Consider the following 23,171-nt stretch of genomic DNA (forward strand, 5'->3'; position numbering starts at 1 on the left):
TAGTCTTTTATGAACAAAACTGTACAAATAGTTGACTTATTTTTAAAAATATTGAGGAGAAATTGGGTGCGGCTAAACGAATGTCTACCACTGTATCAACTCTTCAACCACAGGCAATGGATGAGTTTCACGTAACATTGCCTGATCGGCTCGTCGCCTTCAGCACTTTTAGGGCTTTAGCTGTCGAATCTCCGAACAAATTCTGCTGTCCTCTTTCAACTACATAGAATTTTGAGTTAACGGAATTTGATCCAGCACAGATTTGCACAGAACATAAACTTTATTTCCATAGGATGTTCCGAGTCATAAGCGACGAATTTGCGATTTCACAGCATTTAAGATACATCAGTCATTCATTTAGCGACCAGACGGCAGCGAGGCTTTCCAAATGGCCTTTCTCAAGACCGATAATTTAGTGCAGTTTTCGAAATTGGTCTTTTTCAAGACTATACGCGAATAATCTGTGAAATTTTAGAACCTCTAGTTCAAACCATGATCATAATTATTCAAGATAAATATCGCATACAGTGATGCAACTTTGTTCGGTAGAGGCACCGCTCCGATTTTTATGCCGTCTGGTGGAGAGTGCTTCTGTATTTTTGTACCACATCTTTTTTGCATGTGCACTGGATGTAAAGATGATTTCGCAGCAAATAAAATACGCGTGTCTACTGTTTGCTTGTCTGTCCTAAACTGATTCATCTATTCATTTTCTCTCGGTTACATGTCACTCTTGTATTTGTGAGATTTACACTTCGTTGTCTCGTCTGCTACCACTGACACTCAATGTTGCCATATTGAAATCTGTATTTCCGAGCAGAAAATCTTTTTTATCTGTAGTGAAAATAGAAAATCTGTATTGGAATCTGTATAACGGATTTTGCACCTGATAAGACTTTTGAATTAGATTTAAGTACAAAGTAATCATAGCATACTTGTAGTAAAGTTTATATATTCAGCTTATCCATGTTTCGAAGCTCGTGATCACTGATATAGCTCGCCAATTTTTCTGAATGTGACTATTTTTCAATTTTCAGGTCTATGCAAAAAGTTTACTGTGCAATTCTTTCTCGCACAAAGGTCTATTTTGATAAAAAATGTGAAATATCTTAGATTGAGAGTTTTAGATACATAGAAAATTATGCCATTAAAACAATTAAAACATTTTAAAATGAACGTATTCATTTAATCCTCACTTTGTTTGTGGTGTTTCGACATCTTGCAGGATTTGGCCACGATGTCGTTTGACAACTGTACTGATGCGCTTCCTCCTCGGATTTTAACATAAAATTACGATTTGATAATTACGTTCATAGTTTCTGTAGACGGCTTCAAACTTTTGTTTTGTTCGCATTATTTGCGAAAAAAATACGATTTCTATCCCTCCTATATTTGACACACAGTGGCAAAAACAGTTCATTTCAGTACTGTTCGAATTTTCAGATTGTTAATTGTTAAATGTTCATTCGTCTTCCTAAGTTCGAAGCCGCCGGACGCATATATTTCGTGATCGTGTATCGTTGAAGTGATACCGTTATTCTCGTGACTGGTCAAGTGATTGTGCGCAATAACGGGATTCCCTAGATTGTAACTGGATTGCATTGAAGCGGACACAACAAGCAGGAGGAAGAAGGCCTGCAGCGCGGGCGCTGTGTGCTGTGTGCTGGTGAATTTATCGCATCTCGTCATCGACACCATTATCGTGCTGTGGTGCGATACACCGGTTCAGCTGCACCGAAGGATTGATACGCGTTGGAGATTATCCGCACTGGTGTGGTGTGCATTATAAGTATCAATAATTTTATTAGGTTAAGTTTATTAGGTTAAGAAAGAAAAAACAAACAAAAAATTGAAAAATTAACTAAAAAGTGTACATCTGCCACTTTAAATGGCAGATGAAGAAGGAGCCGTTGACATGGAGATTGAATCCACTGTCTACCCCTCCATATCTACGGGAGCTGGAAAGTCGCTTAAACGCGTTCCCCCCTCGGATGTCTCTTTAGAGGGAGAGTTAAGTCACCTAAACAAGCCCCCCTCAAGAAAATTTGCAAACCTTTCCTTTGCAAACCCGAACTTGCCTCCCAGCCCTACTGTTCCTGATCCCACTCAACAATCGACCTCGTCCTCCCCCTCAGTTGTTTCCTCTCCTCGTGTCAAGGTCTATCCAGAAGATTCACCTGGATCTGGCCCTTGGGTTGTTTTCTTCCGGCCCAAACCAAAAGGAAAATCTCTAAATGTCATTCAAATTTCTAAAGATCTGGCAAGATATTATTCCTCCGTGGTCGAAATTAGAAAGGTTAGACCGAACAAACTGCGTGTTGTCGTGGCTGATCGGAAGCACGCTAACGATATTGTTGTCGACAATCGTTTTGTAATAGAATATCGCGTATATGTGCCCTGCCATAACGTAGAAATTGCGGGGGTGATTACAGAAACGGGTCTGACGAGCGAAATAATAAAAGAGGGAGATGGCAGATTTAAACAGCTCCCTTTGAAGCAAATTAAAATTTTGGACTGCCAGAAACTAGGAAAAGTTTCCCAGAATGGGGAAGAAAAAAAATTCACGCCGTCCGACTCGTTTCGAGTAACTTTTGCTGGTTCCGCCCTCCCTGACTACGTTATGGTGGATAAATTAAGGCTTCCAGTGCGACTCTTCGTGCCAAAGCCCATGACTTGCATCAAATGTAAGTCAGTTGGTCATACAGCAGATTATTGCGCCAACAAGGAGCGCTGTGCCACTTGCGGAGAGCAACATGAGGGGAAATCCTGCAGTGCGACTGAGCATAAATGTCCATATTGCGGGGGATCCCCACATGAGCTCTCAGCTTGTGAAACTTACAAGAGTCGCTGGGATAAACAGAAGCGCTCTTTGAAGGAACGCTCGAAGCGCACTTTTGCGGAAATTTTGAAGGGCGCTTCTCCACTGGCTCAAGAGCAACAACCAATCAACACACATAATGTTTTCGCTACGTTGCCAGTTGACGAAATAGAAGCGGACACAGCTAGCGGGGGCACAACGGTTATTTCCAAAGGGAATCCCCGGCGCAAAAATGTGACCACTCCCAAAGTTCAAGGACAAGTCCCTCCGGTGATACCCCCTGTTAGCTTGCCTAAAAAATCGAGTGCAGCGGACAAGCAAAATCAGGTTCCTCCTGGTTTCCGTGGGAATAGTTCATCTTCGAACGACCCAGCACTCGAAGGGACATCAAAAACCCCAACTGTCCCTATTTTTCCGTCCAGCTCAACTTCCCAATCGGGATTTATAAAGTTGTCTGACCTTTTGGATCAAATCTTCAAGTGTTTTAATGTTTCCGACTCCATCAGAACCATTGTCATCTCAATGCTTCCAGTATTGAAGACAATTTTGCAACAATTGATGCAAACATGGCCCCTCCTTGCAATGATTATCTCTCTTGATGTCTAATTTAAATAGAGAGGTCGGAGATATCACTGTTTTACAGTGGAATTGTCGTAGTCTTATCCCCAAATTGGATACATTCAAATTTCTAATTCATAGAGTCAATTGTGATGTTTTTGCACTGTCCGAAACCTGGCTCTCTTCTCAAAATGATCTCTCTTTCCACGATTTTAATATAATACGCTTGGACCGCGATGACAGATACGGAGGGGTACTATTGGGGATCAATAAGTGTCACTCTTTTTTTAGAATTGACCTTCCATCTATTGGAGGGATCGAAGCTGTTGCTTGTCATGCAAACATCAGAGGCAAAGACCTTTGTATAGTCAGCTTGTATTGGCCTCCGAGATCTGCGGTTAGCCGCAAGCAACTTGTTGACATATGCTCACTCCTTCCTGAGCCACGATTGATCTTGGGAGACTTCAACCCTTACGGAACTGCCTGGGGGGAACAGTACGACGACAATCGTTCATCGTTGATATATGACCTTTGTAACAGCTTCAATATGATCGTTTTGAACACTGGGGAAACAACACGTGTACCTAAACCTCCTGCTAACCCAAGTGCTCTTGACCTCTCGCTTTGCTCGAATTCACTATCGTTAGATTGCAAGTGGAATGTAATCCAGGATCCCAACGGTAGTGATCACTTGCCAATCGAAATTTCCATCACCATTGGGTCGAATTCTTTTGAATCTATAAACATGGCATATGACCTCACAAGACACATTGACTGGAAAAAATATGCGGACGCGATTGCTCTAGCCATCAATTCCAAAGATGGTTTACTTCCATTGGAGGAGTATAACTTCCTTTCTCGTTTGATCTATGACAGCGCGGTTCGCGCTCAAACGAAACCCATCCCAGGTTCCACTATTCGTCGAAGGCCTCCCAATCCATGGTGGGATAGCCAATGTTCCAAGCTTTATCAGGATAAATCGAATGCATTTAAAGCTTTTCGGAAAAGTGGAACCATTGAGAATTTTCAAACGTATTTATCCCTTGAAAATCAATTTAAAAACTTGATCAAAGGGAAAAAACGTGCTTATTGGCGAAATTTCGTGGGAGGTCTGTCACGAGAAACGTCAATGAAAAAATTATGGAAAGTGGCTCGAAACATGAGAAATCGCTCTTCAACGAATGAAAGCGAGGAATATTCACATCGATGGATTTTAAATTTTGCACGGAAGGTATGTCCCGATTCCGTTCCTGTACAAAAAATTGTTCGAGATATTTCACAAGATAGGTGCGATCTTGATTCAGAGTTTTCGATGGTAGAATTCTCTCTTGCTCTCCTTTCATGTAACAATTCTGCGCCGGGATCGGATAGAATTAAGTTCAACTTGCTGAAAAACCTCCCTGATGTGGCGAAACATCGCTTGTTGAATTTATTCAATCGGTTTATGGAGCATAATATTGTTCCAGATGATTGGAGACAAGTACGAGTTATAGCTATTCAAAAACCCGGAAAGCCCGCGTCCGACTTCAATTCGTACCGCCCAATAGCAATGCTGTCTTGTATACGGAAATTGTTGGAGAAAATGATCTTGTTTCGCCTTGATCGTTGGGTTGAAACGAATGGCTTACTCTCAAATACACAATATGGGTTCCGCAGGGGCAAGGGGACGAATGATTGTCTTGCGTTGCTTTCTTCAGAAATTCAAATGGCTTACGCCGGAAAAAAACAAATGGCTTCAGTATTCTTGGACATAAAGGGGGCCTTTGATTCTGTTTCAATAGAGGTTTTGTCAGACAAATTACACTCTCGGGGTCTGCCGCCTCTATTGAATAATATGTTATATAACTTGCTTTGTGAGAAACATTTGAACTTTTCTCACGGAGATTCGGCAGTAAGTCGGGTCTCTTACATGGGACTCCCCCAGGGCTCATGTTTAAGCCCCCTTTTGTACAACTTCTACGTAAGCGACATTGACAATTGCCTTACACAAAATTGCAGCCTAAGACAACTTGCAGATGATGGAGTGGTGTCTGTCGTAGGATCAAACGAATCCGACCTGCAAGAACCCTTACAAGATACCTTGAACAATTTTTCAACCTGGGTCATTGGGCTAGGGATCGAATTCTCCACGGAGAAAACAGAGATGGTGGTTTTTTCTAGGAAGCATAGACCAGCAAAACCAAAGCTTCAACTTTTGGGTAAACCGATCACTCATGCTATGTCATTCAAGTATCTTGGGGTATGGTTCGACTCCAAATGTACTTGGGGGGCCCATATTAGGTATCTGAGTAAAAAATGTCAACAAAGAATAAACTTTCTCCGTACAATTATCGGCACCTGGTGGGGAGCCCATCCCGAAGATCTTATAATGTTGTATCGAACAACTATTCTCTCAGTGATGGAGTATGGCAGTTTCTGTTTTCAATCAGCTGCCAAAACACACCTCATTAAACTCGAGCGAATTCAGTATCTTTGTCTCCGTATTGCGTTGGGATGTATGCCCTCAACGCATACCATGAGTCTCGAGGTTTTGGCAGGCTTACTCCCACTAAAAGATCGCTTCAATTTCTTATCTCTTCGGTTCCTCATCCGGTGTAAGGTTATGAACCCATTGGTGATCGGAAATTTTGAACGAGCTAAATTTTCAATCTGGGTTCATGAGTCCATATCATGAATTCATCTCCATGCAGGTTGATCCTTCTTCGTACATTCCCAACCGTGTTTGTTTTCCTGACTACATCAATTCCTCTGTATTTTTTGATCTGTTCATGAAGAAGAAAATCCATGGAATTCCAGATTATCATCGATCGGGGATCGTTCCTACGATCTTCAATGCAAAGTATGGGCGTATCAATTGTGATAATATGTACTTTACTGATGGGTCCTCTATGAATGAGTCCACAGGATTTGGAGTGTTCAACGATTTTTTTAGCACCTCCCACAGTCTTCAGAATCCTTGCTCAATGTATATTGCTGAATTGGCAGCAATACACTGGGCGCTGGACAGCGTCGCCTCACGACCTGTTGAACACTATTACATTGTAACTGATAGTCTGAGCTCTGTCGAAGCTATCCGTTCAGTGAGGCCGGAAAAGCACTCGCCGTACTTCCTTGAGAGAATACGAGAAATTTTGAGTGCTTTATCCAGACGCTGTTATGTCATTACCTTTGTCTGGGTCCCTTCACATTGCTCAATTCCGGGTAATGAGAGGGCTGACTCATTAGCAAAGGTAGGTGCAATTGAAGGCGAAATTTATCAGCGTCAAATCGCCTTCAATGAATTTTATTCTTTAGTTCGTAAAAATACCATCGTTAACTGGCAACGCAAATGGAACGAAGATGAATTGGGCCGGTGGCTCCACTCAATTATCCCTAAGGTTAGCCTCAAACCATGGTTCAAAAGTCTGGACTTGAGTCGGGACTTTATTCGCACCTTCTCCCGACTCATGTCCAATCACTGTTCGTTAAACGCGCTACTCTTTCGTTTTGATCTTGCCGACAGCAATATCTGTGCCTGCGGCCAAGGTTACCACGACGTCGAACACGTTGTTTGGTCGTGCGAGGAGTATCTTGTTGCCAGATCGAATTTAGAAAACTCTCTTCGGGCTAGAGGAAGGCAGCCCAATGTGCCGGTGAGAGATGTGTTGGCTGGTTTAGACCTTGATTACATGTCCCAAATATATGTCTTCCTAAAAGTTATCGATCTTCGTGTCTGATTGTCCTTATATCCTTATATTCTCCTTTTCCTTTTCCTTCGCGAGAAATCAAATCCCTTCTTATTAACAATAGAATAAGGTGAAATGTAAAAACATATTAGATATAAGATATGCTTAAGAATTGAGTGTAATGAATGTGAGTGTGAATGTGAGAGTGAACATTGTCAACATATCCTTTTATCCCTTCCTTTTCCTGAAGAAAATATGTCACCCTTCTAAACTCGAGTAGACCGCGAGTAATCGGTTTTCTACACCATTAACATTAGATTTAAGGAAAAATGTTTATATATACTTGTAACAATACAGTCAGGAGTTTGGCTCCTTTAAACTTATGTAACTGAGCCTGTAAAAATAAACGATTTAATAAAAAAAAATTGTTAAATGTTGCGTAAACTGATCAAATATTTTAAAATTAGTTTAGTTTGTTCCAAATCTGTATAAAATCTGCATGGATATCCAATAATCTGTAATCTGTATATACAGATTCTTGGTCAAAAAACATGCTGAAAATCTGTATCATTACAGAAAAATCTGTATATGTGGCAACACTGCTGACACTACATACCGGTTGTCCTCTTTGGGCACGAAGCATGGACAATGCTCGAAGAGGACTCGCAAGCACTTGATGTTCTCGAACGCCGAATGCTCAGAAGAATGGAAAACCAGGAAAACCCAGTATGAACAAGGAGGATGAACCACGAACTGGTAGAACTCTACGGTGAACTCAGTATTCATGAAGTCACCTAGGCTGGACGAGTGCGATGGGCGGCACATGTTGCTAAATTTTCGGATAGCAGTCACACAAAAATGGTGATCGAATGGAATCCTGCAGATACTATAAGAAGAGGGGGCCAGCGAGCAAGGCTGATGTACTAGAAAGAGCAGGAATTGGGAAGAATTGATGCCACCCGGGGTCGCGGAGAACTGCAGTCATGCGCGAAAAAAATACTCGTTTGGTAAATAATCTGGTTCGAATTGCCCAGCGACCACTACAAAATACAACCGGACAGAGACACAATTACAGGTCATTGAGGAACACTGATTAATTATGAAGGGCGAAGGTGAAGGGTGAAACTGTAAGCAACGAGGAGTAGTTCAATCGAAAATAGAGGTGATTGCCAAACAAGTGCGAAAACAGCTAGTGCAAAAAATCTACCTGAGGAAAAGTTCGAGCAATGTAAGAAGTGAGGTCATTTTGTAGTTACGAACCTTATTTAAGGTTTCGAAAAGCATATTTAACTTAAACTAAGCTAATTTAACGAAATGAACGAAGCGTGAATGTACAAATGTGTCCAATAATGATGTTCAAACCGAATTATTTGCGGTACATTTGAAAACATTTTTTTTTCTTTCTTTATTAAAGAGTTTTTCAGCCAAAGGCTGGTTCATCTCTACATTTGAAAACATCCATAGGTAATAGACCTGATGTAACCAAATATCAAGAGTTGAAATTATTCAAACGCATATCGAACGTAATTGCAAATACTTCAGTCGAATTCCAGTTTTAGATTTCAGATTCAAATTCTGGGAACAGATTCTCAATTTATATTCCAGGTTCCGAAGTGTTTAAAGACGACTTTAAATAGTTTCGAAATTGCAGAAATGTTACCCAAGTTTCTGCGAAACGTGATGCAATACTTAGAGCCAATTTTAGATTCCAGATTGCAGAATGAAAATCTCAAGTCAGATCTCAGAACATCTACATAAAAGGTGTTTTTGGCTCGCAAGCGTAAGACCAGCAGTTAGTCCTAGCTGTAATCTTCTTCTGACTTTGATTGTCGTTTGCCATGTTGAAGCGCATATTTTGAGTTGCAATGAGGGAGACAATGCATAGATTGGTATCTTCTTTATATGTGCATAACTGCATCTAAATAGAGGATAGCGTTGAAGGTGTGCATGAATATCCAACTTTGCTGCCTCAGAGTATTTTGGGCCCCATCACAGTGGGAAGATTGAAACGATGTGGGCAGACCGGACCGGAAAAAATGCGTATCAATTTGAATCGACAATGGGTTTTCGTTAATTTTAATACCAAAATAACGAGCTTTGTTCGTTCGGTGGAATGATGCGGAACAGGGATTAACATTTGTGACAATCAGATATAGAAACAGCACATTCCCTATCATGGTCTATTTGATGTGTACCGATGACCGCACGCTTTGTCGCGATTCGGCGGGATAAATATTTTTGGGGTGATTGTACGGTTAGGATTATACTCGTCTTAACAGAAATCTAGAAAATTTCAACCGTTGCTAGAATTTTCAGATAATTATTATTATCATCTAGGGGCATGAGTAATATACGTCATATTGATGCTGCAATATCCTCTCTTAAATAACATTGATCAATCACGTTAAAACAGTTTTGCTTCTCAACAGTTCGAAAGAATTAGTTAGCTTATTGCATCAATCGGCTCTTTTGATTTCTAGTTGCAGAGATTGATTCTCACTCATTCGCAAAGTCCAACCCCTTTTACTCACAAACCCCAACCTGTTGAGCAAACGATTAACACGAAAGGACTCGGTTGAAAGAGGAGGACGCACTTTCCTCTGGTTGTGGTTCAAAGAGAATTGTGTATAACGCGGGTGGGAATGTTTTGTATACGTGTGCAGTACATGCGCTGAAAGGTCTGTGGTAGACCGACAATTCTCCATATACAACACGTTCATTTTCAGTGTGGCACTTTTTACCGGGGCAAGCATTGGGAACCGGTCGTCTCTCAAATTTTCCTGCAGAGAGTCGTGTGATTTTGTGAGACGATCATAGGTTTGATGTTTGGACAATTGGGTTAGTTCACCTTATGATCATCGATGAAAAAACTACAGAAAGTATTTAATGGACCGAATTTCATTTAAATCTGACGTTTATTGAGCTTTCAAGAAAAACTTTTCGGCGCTCTGCCGGGTGGCCTTACACCAATTGGCCGGTGTCTTAGCAATGGCTGGGAGACGCTGGAGGGGCCAACAGATCTTCAGCCAGCACTTTATGATCGTGCAGCACCGTCGGGCGACCCGAACCAGGTTTCTGGTGCTCTGGTGATGACTGCTGTGAATCAACTGATAAAGACATCGAAATATTTATGTAGAAGGCTCAATAAGCGTAGGGTTTACAAAAAAATTGTCTCATTGAATTATTTTTTGTAGTTTATTTTATTCGAAATTATTTCATTTTCTTTTTATAAATACGTTTTTAAAATCTGTCTATATTACGAAGGGTTATACTAGTTGAGCATTGATAAATTTTTGCCCATCCCGATTTTTTTGTTTGTCCCCTACACTTTATAAGCGTAGTAGGTTCATAATTGGTTAGCGTCAAACCAATTATGAACCTACCGGGGGTTCGGGTTCGATTCCCGTTCTGGTCGGGGAAATTTTTCTTCAAAGAAATTTCCTCTGACTTGCACTGTGGTCACGCGTATTCTAGAGCTTGCCACTCAGAATGCATTCAAGGCGTGTTATTTGGCATAGAAATCTCAACTAAGTACTAATGAAAATGACGCAAGTAATACTACGTTGAGACGGCGGAGTTCTTCTAGGAACTAGTGCCATATAAGAAGAAGAAGGTTCATAATTTCATGTGCTGTTAATTGTTGTAGAATTGAAGTTCTTTTTATTCTAATCTTTTTTTGTTTTTTGTTTTTTGTTTATAAACAAATGCGTTCAAACTGTATCAAACTGTATGAATGTCTCCACTTGGCCGTGTGGATGAATTTCCACGAGCACCGGGGAACGAACAGGGATAGTTGTGGCATAATAGGATATTCCGCTTAACGATGACGTGCAACAGATAGCATTTCACGAAATTCCGTTCGTCATCACTTCGTTTAAACGTGTTAAGGGCGATTTTCACCCAACGGAAGGACAACGTCACGGAAGTTAAGAAAAACAATTGTCAAGTGAGAACGGACCATCACGTACAAGTTCGTTTTCCTTTAGTTTTCCTTGCGGTCCACGTTTATTAGAACCCGACTCCGTACTTCGTTTCACTCTCTCTTCACCTACACCTTCGCGTTTCCTCTACAGGTAAAAGGAATATTTATCGGTGCCATCGGTGCTACCGTGGCACAGTTCTTCGCGGGAATCCGTCGCGAAAGGATGTGATTGAGTGCGAAGGACAGGAACACTCGAGAGATAATATTTTGGTGATATATCTGTTCGTTCGTTTGGAATCTGTCTCGGATTAACAAAGGACATTTGATGGATGAAATGGTGATCGGTCGTGAAAAGTGCAGTGACCTTCGGCTATGTGTTATGTGATTATAATACATTTCCCACTGCTTCTATGAGGACACTCATTGCATAATTTAATTACGTGTATTTTCTGAATGCGGTACAGTTGGTTCTGTTATGGATAAAGTACCAATATGAGATCGAATATAGCAGACAGTGTGAAAAAATCCCAAGTATTTTCCATTAACAATTGTGGTTGATTGAGGTCAATTGTAGCACCAATGAGGCTGTCATCTATTCATCAATTACACCTTATTAAGTGTTTAACTCTTGGAAATTGTTGCAGCTCTAAAATCGTTATGCAGTGTTACTTCTAAGTTTACGTCGGTGTTCTGTTTTTTTACAATGAACCCAATTTTCGTGAATTAAACAATTCAATTTTATTGGAAATGGTCGGGTTTTTGCGTGAAAAATATGTTATTCAATAAAATAGATTCCTTTACATCCTAATTCATATCTGATCTGTAGTGCAGAAGAAATAAAAGTGTACACGACAAAGTGAAGTGCTGTGCGGATCCGTTTTTTTGATAGCACAAATAAGTGACACTGGGTTTGGAGGAATGGACGGAAATTTGAGTTTTGATAGTGATTTGATAGAAGTATTGTTCTTATGTGGAAAAGTCAATCGTTTGTTTTTTTTCAATTGCACTAAACGTTCTAAGATGAATTTCTTTTTCTCTTCGCATTCTTACATCATTTCCATTACTTCTGGTTGAGCAATCAATAGAAAAATGTCTAATGACCCGCATTGATTTTATTTTCACTATAAAACTCAGTGACACATGTTTCAATGTAAGTCAAAGGATTCACTCTTCACGATAACACTCACCGGACTCAATGGGGTTTGCGTCCAAAGCGCATCTGTCCTGAAATTGATTGGATTGGATTGAAAAGCACCACTGAATAGTCGATTTTTTTTTCACAGCATTATTTTATTCTTTCGATTTACTCGTTTGATGAGTGTTACAAATGACATCTTTATCTCGTTGTATCAACCAACGTTGGTCTTCATTGCAGGTTTAATGACTTCAATTTGTGCAAAACGGTTTTCTCTAATAAGTTTTGGAAGTTTAGGAATTAGGAAACGGGATAGCATATTAGACAAATACTCGGTGTGTTGAAGCAAGAAATTGGTCTTGGAATGGGTTTCTTGGGTTATGGAATTCTATGCGTTTTTTGGTTATTCAAAACTGTGAGTGAATTTTTCCTGAATCATAATTCCTAGTTAAAATACAACCTATTTTGTTCGGTATGAAGAGCATTATTTCCGTGATTCTTACTGAAGATTCCTTGGAACGTTCTAAAAAATTACCGGAATCAGTGAAGTTTTTTTCGGTTATTGCGTCGTAAAATTTGTTTTTTGGATACACAATTATCACCGAAATATTTTTAAAAAATTCTAACTATTCTACACTATTCGACAGAATTTATTACATAGAGCAATTCCACGCCAAATCAGTCGAAAAACAGCTGATTTCGACTGATTTTGATTTTACAGACACTGTTTAGTACATTTTTTTCAGTTTTCTAATGGATCTATGAGAATTTGTGTTAGGTAGCGTATTTTTACTTCAAAAAAACTTTTTAAAAAAATATAGGAGATTGCGTCGGGAAGCGACTGCATTGTTAACGTAGAACTGCGAAAAAAGGAAATAATCGAATATCTGAAGTTATATTCGAGTAATTTTGTATCGAATAATCTATATAAATTAAAAAGATTTGGCGTCCGCTCCTCACGATTTAACTCGAGAACGGAGCAACGGATTCGAACAGTCAGTATCAGGATTGATGTGTCTCAGTCTGCTTCAGGTGTATATGTCAAATATATAGATCGAACATAGATCGCGTACAGAAAAATAATTTTCGGGGAACGTGAGTGCTCGAAATTATTTGAATCAGAAAAGCAATTGTGGGCGGAACGAAGTTTGCCGGGTCAGCTAGTACAAAATAAAAATATGAATACATTGAATTATATGGGACAATTATAATTTGAAAGAAGGGACCGTTTCCAAGATTAATACATTTTTAAGTCAAGAGTTAGGGGATCATTTTGCACTTTAATGTTTATTTTCAATTATATTTACTATAACTTTTAAAATTATGACAACATTATTTTTTTTAAATTTCCAATAGGCATTGTTATTACCAAAAAAAATATATATTCGGTCGATTAATAGAATACTGAAAGACAATTGTTCGAATTAATGGGTTATTGTAAAATGTTTCAACGATTAATTTATAATTGTGCCAAGATACTTGCCATCTCCGAAAAGAAGATAGGGGTTGTGTGCTCCCGTAGTGGTTAGCGTCACACCTAACATGCTGGGGGTTCGGGTCCGCTTCCCGTTCTGGTCGGGGGAATTTTTCGTCAAAGAAATTTCCTCCGATTTGCACTGTGGTCACGCGTATCCTAGAGCTTGCCACTCAGAATACATTCAAGGCGCGTTATTTGGCATAAAGAAGATGATGGGTCGTACTGATCGGAATTAATTTATCTTAGAAGAGATCCTTTCATCTTTCCACGCTAATATTTTTTTTTGATTTTAGCGAGTACCGTTATTTATTATACATAAAAGCTCCGTAGTAATTCTTGAACAGATTTACCAGACATTAAAGTTTGATAAAAAAAGTGTAAAAACCATGTAATAGGGTTGATATATTTAGTACTATTCCTCGCTATGGCGATGGATGAGAGCCATAAATATGATCGCAAAATATTAATACGCCGAACTCCGGCAATTCCGGCAATCCAAATGAAGCTACACTTAAACTGGCGTTGACAGAAAAGATATCATCCTTGGCAGAAAATTTTCTTTTTATTGCGTTAAAGCGTTGAATACATAAATAAGATCACTTGTTTTTAAGAGTGTGAAAATGTTTGTGTGTATGGAGCAGACTTCTCATTCTCTCAGACTGAATGTCTTTGCAAAGTGTCTCTAAATTTACATGTCAATAATTGTCAACCTTGCCATTTTGGGCTAATAACCTGGAAAATTCGTGTTGGCATACTATTTACCAAATTTTTCTGAACGGATTTCTCGATATTTTTCCATTTTTCCAAAATTGCGACCTTGAGCTCTTCAATCGTGATGTACCGCTTTCCTTCAGTGTAGATTCTGCGTTTAATCCATTGCTTTCTGGTCTTTAATCTATTGCTTAGTTTCCTTGCTGGTATGAATAGTAGATTTATTTTGCTGGAATGTGAATTTTTTGTGACGATATCCACGCAAAATCGGCAGGAGAGATGATTTCAGAACATATATTTAATTCTTGAATGATGTGAACGCTATCTTGAGCTTTCCGGTAGCACAGAATCCCACCCTAACCATGCACGAGCCTCCACCAAAATTCTTGGTTGAAAAATACTGTTCCTCCTTCCGTAAATCATGCCAGTACCCGTTGAAACCATCAGGACCGTCCAAATTGACCTTTTTTTCGTCACTGAAGATAGCCTAGCAAAGTTAAAAGTAAAAAAAAAATAATTGTAGAACTTTTTGTTATGGTATATAGCAAAATGTATTCTTTTGAAAACGATCTTTGTCGTGACATACCATGTCCCACTGTTGATTCATGAGAGCTTTGGTAAAACTCAGACGTCTTTCGATGTGAGATGGTGTAAGATTAGGAGCTTTAACCTATTCAGCCCTCTTTATGTAAAGACTTTTTACCAAAATTTGACGAATTGTCTCCCGTGAAACATTTAGATTCATAGATTGATTTATTTGCATAAGCGATTTGAAATATTCGAAACTGGTCTAACTATTGTCCTATAATCCCAGTCAGGAAGCTTCGATTTACGTGTAGCTTTCTTCTTTTTACCGTATACTTGAGGATTCGTCAAATAATTGAGAACTACTTGATGGGATCGTCCAATCCGACGAGCAATTTCCCTTTGCAATTTCGATTTGTCTTTTTTCTCTATCCGTGGGCACTTTTCCTTTCGGAATTTTCCAGATTTATTAATCAAACTTACTAAAAACAACGGAAAACTTAACTGGTCTTATAGAAATTTGACACTTGAAAAATACAAAAACATTTGTTTACGCTTAACGCATGCACACACACACATATGAAAATCATTCAGTATATGATAGTTACCAATACAAATACACTAGAATATAAATTGAAGCGTTGTTTGTTTATAATTACACAAAGCAGTAAGATCATCACCTGGTCTTATAGAAGTTGGATAGAGTGTATATTATACACAAACTCGCCTCTCACTTGAGTAAATTTTGTACCAGTAGGATGGATTGAAACATTTAAGCTCGTTTATTTCAATCAGCAGAATGTAATAGTTGTTCCGTTACTTCCGATATACGATCTCGTCTGTCCATTTGGTTGTTTTTTCGCTAAAGTTGTTATTGCATTTAAATGGTTGATGCAAATTAAATATGCGCCATCCTGGTTCTGAAATCCAAGTCAATGTTTCCTACACAGCTAGATATACTGCATTGTAGATACTGCATAGATCATGAAGTCTTTTGCGGTGTACTGACTACGTTGAAGCTGACTACTGCCAACTTGTTTGGATCCATCTGTATAACTGGTACGCTGCAAACTATATTTAGAATTCTACAATTTTTATAGAAGACACTCCACTTCGAACGAGTGACATCTGATACATTTCAGTTAATACGATAACCTGATCCCACGGGAAATGTTTTTGGTTGAATAAACATGTCCATTATCTGTGAATTAACCTCAAAGTCCTTTAATTTTTCAGGTTATAATATGGGATTTATTAAAAAAAAGTTTTGTATTGTTTCAGATATTTTATTGATAGATTCATCAACTCACGGGTCGTCTTTCAGGCTCGATGTTCAATGATATCGTCATATGTTGCTTTTTTGGTCTTACGGAGCGGCGTTTGATTGTTAGGGAGTTCTGTGGTTTACGTTGATTTGTTGGTTTAGGTATTGATTTTCTATTCAAATAGGATGAGCGGGGATGTTTTCACGTAAAACTTCGTATAGATTGTATTTGCCGTAAAAAACTTTTTTTTTTCATTCTAATAATTTTTAGACCTACGACGCATCAATAGCCGTCAAACTTTAGGGAATTAAGTCAGTATTATAGAGAAAATATAGTTAAAAAAACTAGATAGGCGCAAAACACGACGACATAGTTGACACTTGCTAATATTTAGGCTTCAGTCTTTACAGTCAGAACTTTAAACATGGCTACTAGCCTTTGAAAACACCAATTAAAAGAACAATTCCAACTTTCTCGAAGGTTTTAGGTCTATGGCACAAACGTGTACTAGTCCGCGTTATCTAACACGGTGCTCTTTTTCGCAGCAAATATTCTGCGATTATATATTTGTTCCACCAACACTACTATTCTATATTTCTAAAGTCTGCTTCATTTAATATTGGAACACAAACAATTGCGTGTAGTTCAGTCATTTATTAACGAATTCATAATTTGTTTTTCATACAAATGTAGCATTTTCTTTACTCTTTCATAAAAAAAAATTTAAAAAATTATTCATTGCTGTTTCGAAGAAATTCTCGTACTTTTCCCGTAATACGGCACATTAGGCGGCGCACACCCTTTTCGTCCACCGTTTTGGCGATTTGATTCCACCAGTTCTTCATTTGAGTCATGTTCCTAACAAGTTTTCCCGTTTGACTTAAGCCTCCGCTTCGTGATTGTCCTGTATTTCTCTATCGGCCGGAACTGGGGGCAGTTTGGGGGGTTGAGGTCCTTCGGTATTACGCTGACCCAGTTCGTTGCGTACCATTCCATAACCGTTTTGCTGTAATGGCAGCTTGCGAGGTCCGGCCAAAACTTTACTGGACGGTCGTGGGCACGAATAAACGGCAGAATCCGTTTCTGTAAGCACTCTTTTTTGTAGACTTCTGATGTCATTGTCTTGTCAGTGAGAAAGACTTTGGTTTTCTGTCCACAACTGCATATCCCCTGCCAAATCATGTACTTGCGGGCGAATTTATCCGCAAACACGAACTTAAATTTTGCAGGTACATCCCCCCGAGCCGTCGCCAAATAAAATTTTTGACCTGGGATTTGCCCAAAGTCCGCCTTCACGTAGGTCTCATCGTCCATCAGAATACATCCGTCGAACTTGGTCAGCACTTGGTCGTACAGCTTTCGAGCACGGATTCTGGCCACATTGTTCTGCTTCAGCGTCCGATTTGGCTGTTTGCTGGCTCGGAATGACCTTATTCCTTCCCGTAGACGAATTCGTCGCACCGTACTGTGAGCGGCCTGGAACTTATTGGCCAAATCGCGGTCTGAAAGATTGGATTCCTCTTGACGGCCTTGATGACTTTCCCACGCAGTTTCCGGTCGACAGTTCCACTCAGACGCTTCGAATGCGGCTTCTGAGCCGTCGTCAATGTTTCCTTGTGCTGCTTGATAACACGCCATACGGTATTTCTGGGCATTTTAAGCTGTTTAGCTAGCTTAGATGCCGACAATAATGGATTTTCAAGAAAACTGTGCACAATTTTATCTCTCCGTTCGGCTTCCATGGCGGTTGTTTACAAAATGCTATCGTTTGGTGTTATGACATAAATACATGGTGAAAGGTAATGAATTTCCCGACACGTGGGTGAAAAAAGTTTCCAAATCCGTCCACTAGGAGCGCCACAATGAGCAAAAGAATTTGTTCCAATATTAAATGAAGCAGACTTTAATAAAAAACAGTACTATGGTAACAAATTGAATATATTTTTGGCAGCGTATAAAAACAACAACGATTTGAGCGTTTGTTGCAAAAATACATAAGTGCTTTCCAACAAACGGTATAAAAACGGACGTGGTATATTTTTTCGTTGAGACCCATTCTTGCGAATGAAATTTAACTTTTTTTTAAAATTTCACGTTGTGCGAAATCATTCATAATACACTATCGACCATCCAAAATAATTTTGCTCTATTGAACAAAACTGCTGTAGCGAGATTAAAATAGAATAGATTAATTAGCCAATTTTATTAGCTTCCATCCATGGAAATGACCATTTAGAAGATTTGCCAATAAAGAGTCTGCGGATTGATCCCAAGTTCGCTTGCTTAGTGAGCGGACGCGCATCAACTTGGCGCGAAGACTCCTGCTGTTAGTGTTAGGTGTTGATTGATCGCAGACTGGGACGAGACTGCGAAAATCGTAAATGGCATCTTAAATAACGATTGCATTAAAAAATGGACTTTTTTTTCGGATGGTGATAGAAAAAAACTAAGACAGATAATTGAGTTTGATAAATTTCCCATGGAAGGTGATTATATTACCTTACTTGCCAAAAATTCAACGCCCTTGCGAGCGGCCTTCTGGCAGTTAACCGGAACATTCGCCATGGCGGACGGAAACATGCGCGTAGGCATGATTTTGAGCTTTTCTTCGTTTTATCTATCAATTCCTTCTCAGTTTTCGCGACAAAAAGGTTTGCCCAGAAATTCTCGATGGGACGCAGCTGGGGGACGTTGGGCGGGTTCGCCGACTTGGGTACCACATCGATATTCAGCCGCTCCATCTCCTCTAACGATCGCTTCAAGTAGTGGGCCGACGTCCGGACCGCGTCTTCACCCTTATGGTATTTCTTGATGAAAGACGTAACTTCCGGCAGGCACTTCGTACTATAAATTTCCCTGTACACGGCCAGTCCGGAGCTAAAGAAAAGCGGCTTTGACATCCTCTTCACGCTGATTGTCAGCCACAGCAGCATCTTCTTGGGGAACTTGGTGTGTGAAATAAACTTCACTTCGGAGCTCACTTCCTTCGAGGGGGAAGTAAAATACGATGTGCCCTGCCAGTCGTTGCCATCCAGGGAGAGATAGGTCTCGTCGTCCATCACCGCCGCCATGTCGCAAGTGTCGGGAAAATCGACTTGATCATCTTATTCAGCCGCTGCCGCTGAGTCATTCGTGCAGCTCCGAGACCAGTGGACGGGACTTCCGCTTCCTGACATATATGTCCATGTTCGCTAGGTACTTTTTCACTTTTTGGCCGGTTGCACCGACATCCCGGCCAAGCGGACGCAGCGATGTAGCCACTTTTCCCTCGATCTTCCTCTTCAGCATCCTTTGGAGCTTCTTGTCGCTCAGGGTCGTCGGCCGTCCGGAACCGGGCTTTCTTTCGATGCTCTGATTGTTGTCCAATAGTGCAAAGATGTTGTAGATGCCGGAACGGGCATATCCGGCGTCCACAAAGTGCCGCACGATGTTCGTTTTCGACGCGGCGGGGTACCGTTCTTTGAACGCGCACACTTCCTAACGGAGCAGCTTCACTGTTTTCCAAATCACGGTTAAAGTTCGACTGATAGAGCTGTAAATTTTTTTCTGCTGACTCATGGGATACTATGATTGATGCCGCATGGGTAGTTTCGTCAGTGCGCCTGAAGGTAAACCCTTGAAAAATCGGCAATTTTGTCCATTTTCTTCAATGCAAACGTTATTCTAGGTCGTTTCGAGCGGGTGGAACTTAAGTTGCAATTTTTCGTCTTTCTACACTGCCTTTGCATTTCGAGTGAGCGATTGACGTGCAATTGGATTGTAGTTTTGTTTCAAATATGGTTCCTTCTTTCTTTATCGTTTGTTGCTTGGAATCATTCTTGGGTTTTTTTCCTTTTGGATGGGAGAATGGTTGCTGTTACAAGTGAAAACATCCGTTATCAAATGGAGAGTGATGGTTCAGCTATCATGAAGTGCCTTTCTCTAACGGGATAAAAAATGAGAATTTTTTCAATCACATATAAAATTTTTTTTTTATATGAGATTGAATGTATTTTCTTCAGAAAAATGTCAATGAATGTTTGAGTAAGGGCCGTGACCTGCTGTTCGACGCAACTTTGTCGGGATGCTCTCAGAAGAACGTTGTACGGCACTTACGTCCATTTTCCGGATACAATTCCGGATTCTTGTAGTCAGTTGCTTCGTGTCCTTGGCCCTCCAATTGTTTTTATACACTAGGGCACTGAGTGAGCCAAAGATAGAGGATATCTTTTGGGCGGCACTGGGGCAAGTTTGTTGGGTTACGATCTTTCGGCACGAACGGTATCTTTTTCTCCTCAAGATATGCCAGCGTCTTCTTGGTGTAATGGGAAGACGCCTTGTCCGGCCAGAAGACGTACTTCCCATCCGCGTGATGCTCGTTCAGGAACGGCAGCAGAATTTTATCGAGGCACTCTTCTCGATAGATTTGTTGGTTGATTGCCAGACCGCTCGGCTTAAACCAAGGCTTTGAAATGCCCCGGTCGGAAATGGCGATGTACAACATAACCTTTTTTTTCAAACTTGTGCTTGAACTTGTATTTCACTTCAGGCGGTGTGGATGACTTGTCGCTGGAGCAGTAACTATCATTTCCTGGAATATGCGTTTTGGACAGCGGAAAATAGCTTTCGTCGTCTAGAACGAAAGGCGTCCCGCGGTATTTTTTGTTCACCGACACTGTGATTTAACCGTCTCAATCTGCTCCTCTGTGTACTCCGGCGACCTCGTCTTCTTCCTGCAGACGATTCCTTCCATCTTGAGGGTCCGATGGATCAATACGTGGGAGCAGCCATATATCCGACCGGCGTCACGCAGGCTGGTTGCGTCATTGTTGTCAAACAGCTTCTTTAACGATGTCTTCCTCTGCTTCGTCATTATCGTCACCGGACGACCACTTCCGACCTTCCGCTCTACGTTCAGGGAACCCAGGATACGATATACCGTACTGACAGGTACATTTTCTTCCTTAAAATGTGCCACCGTGAACTTTTTCCTTGCTGGAAATGCGTTTCGTAGAACCGTACAATGCGTTCGCGGAGCACGTGCTGTTTCGACGCCATCTTTGCTTTGACTAAATTCAAACTACCAAAACCAAACACGCCTACTATTTCTAGGGAGCCCAAAGAGCAATTTTCTTGGAGAAAGAAAATTTGTTCAATAACGCTACGACCATATCGAGTTCGAATGGAGGGCTTCAGGTTTTGTTGAGAAATAAAAACAAAAAAGCCGTATTCAAGGGCGCCGCTCTTCAAACTTAGTAGGACAACACGCTCTTGATGAAAACTGACGAAGTAGTTTTCACGTTTCGCAGTTTCAACTCATAGCATATGCAACTGAGCCACACAAGTGTGACGGTAAAATGTTTGCTGAAAACTCAATGGCGTGCTCATTGTGATGTTGTGAAATTAATTTATGCGAACTACGTTGGGCTGTTCACAGCCATTGAAGTTATATGAAATCCTTCCGAGAATTCGAATACTCGATCAAGTAAGTGGGTGGCCCCTTCTTCCAGCAGTTTTGGTTTTCACTTTCCTGTGTTATCTGTACTTCTGGTGCGATGTACCACGTTAAGTAGATCTGACGCAAAACTATTTACAAACCAAAGGATTTTATCTGAGTAACGTTGCGACAAGACTCAATGCACTGGTAATTTTTCCTGTTGCAGAAAGACATAGAAAGGTTTTCATTAGGTGTTGCAAGGGCGATGAAAATCGTCAAATCAATTTAAGCAAGACACATGTTAGCAGTATGTGACAACTAACTGAAAACGTTGATTTCCAAACTGACAAATCTATATGGCGAAGTTTCGGACATGTACATTTGAAGGCCAAAGGAATTATCCTGGCTGATGCCAATTATTAGACTGTATTGGAAGTGTTACGGATCATCGTGAAATGCGGCTTCTAAGAAACGCTTCAAAATTTAACAGTGAGTTGGAGAAACGACGTTAACGTTTGACTAGCGATTACTAACGATTTGCGTTTCTGTGGCACCTAGTGAAAGAATACACGAGCTAAATCGGGTCGAAATGTGATTTCGACAAGATGGTGCCACATGTCACATATCATGATGGACCTATTCCGCAATGATTTTGGTGAGCAAATCATCTCTCGTTTTAGACCAGTCAATCGTGAGATTTGGTGCCCTTGGACCGTATTTGTGAGGGTACGCGAAATCATTTGTTTAAGTCGACAACGTCACATGTGTTATCGTTAAGATAGGGGAAGGCGGGGTAAGACGGACCACTTCTAGTTTTATAAAAAAATCCTTAGTATTTTGGCAAACATGCTACGCAAAAAGCACTAATAGCATATTTTTGTCGTTCAGAAACATCTTGCAACACTAGAGTGCACGAAATATCAAAATTGTAAACAAAACAAAGTTTTTGTCCATTGCAAAAGCAAAAGCAAAAGAATTTGTTCCAAGCAAGCAAGCAAGCGATCTAATTTTCTAGGTAACCAAAATAAGGATTTCTCCAGCAAAAACTGTATATGGACATTGGACATTGGATAAGAACCGCCAACAAATCAAAGCAGTGTTTGGATTTCGATCAAAATCGAATGATACACAATGTGTCATGCAAGTAACCTCTCACGAACATATAACCAAATATGAGAGAATCATTCAGATACTTGTATGAATGACAGTAATCACTTGTGTAACATTACATGATTAAACCAAGAGAGGAACGGAAACTGTTGTTTGCATATTCGAGCTGTATCAAACATCGCAAACCATTTTCGAAGCCTGCATACAAGTTTGAACCGCATATATCGTCCCGTTCTATTATAGCGAAACCCACTGCACAGACAAGTGCAAAGCAATAAATGATACAAGAAAAATTACGTAATCATTCGGTCACCATTTGCGGAGAGCAACGAATGGGAAAAGAGAGCGGTGTTGCCAGTCAAACTTTGCGGTCTATATGAATATACACATTTCAAGGGACAGTGGCGTTAAAAATGGAAAATATGATCTGTCTACCCTTCCCTTAGCCTCTATCGAGCTAAATAATCATATAGTTTGGACTCTCTGAGACTTAAAAATCAGGATCTGCTATATTAGCTGAATATAAATCATTCGCTTTGCGTAGTCCGTACGATCCTGCTGTTTTATGA

General features: G+C 40.2%; 1 protein-coding gene across 16 annotated transcripts in view; it reads left to right on the forward strand.

Moving 5' to 3' along the window:
* LOC129771502 (protein cycle) overlaps nt 1-23,171 on the forward strand; it is an 88,112-nt gene that overhangs the window by 35,679 nt on the left and 29,262 nt on the right. For 5 of the 16 annotated variants that reach the window (XR_008742395.1, XM_055775205.1, XM_055775216.1 and 2 more), the window contains exon 1: nt 11,158-11,421. The exons of 2 other annotated variants lie outside the window; for them this stretch is intronic. Coding sequence is in view for 1 of the 14 variants with exons in the window: in XM_055775221.1 (XP_055631196.1) it covers nt 11,417-11,421 (5 nt within the window). In the remaining 13 variants the exon portion in view is untranslated. Of the gene's footprint in view, nt 1-11,152; nt 11,422-22,041; nt 22,148-23,171 lie in introns of those variants that run through there. 9 more of the 16 variants (XM_055775207.1, XM_055775209.1, XM_055775210.1 and 6 more) reach the window with 7 other exon arrangements.

This window comes from Toxorhynchites rutilus, chromosome 2 (assembly GCF_029784135.1).
Source record: "Toxorhynchites rutilus septentrionalis strain SRP chromosome 2, ASM2978413v1, whole genome shotgun sequence".
Taxonomy (NCBI): domain Eukaryota; kingdom Metazoa; phylum Arthropoda; class Insecta; order Diptera; family Culicidae; genus Toxorhynchites; species Toxorhynchites rutilus.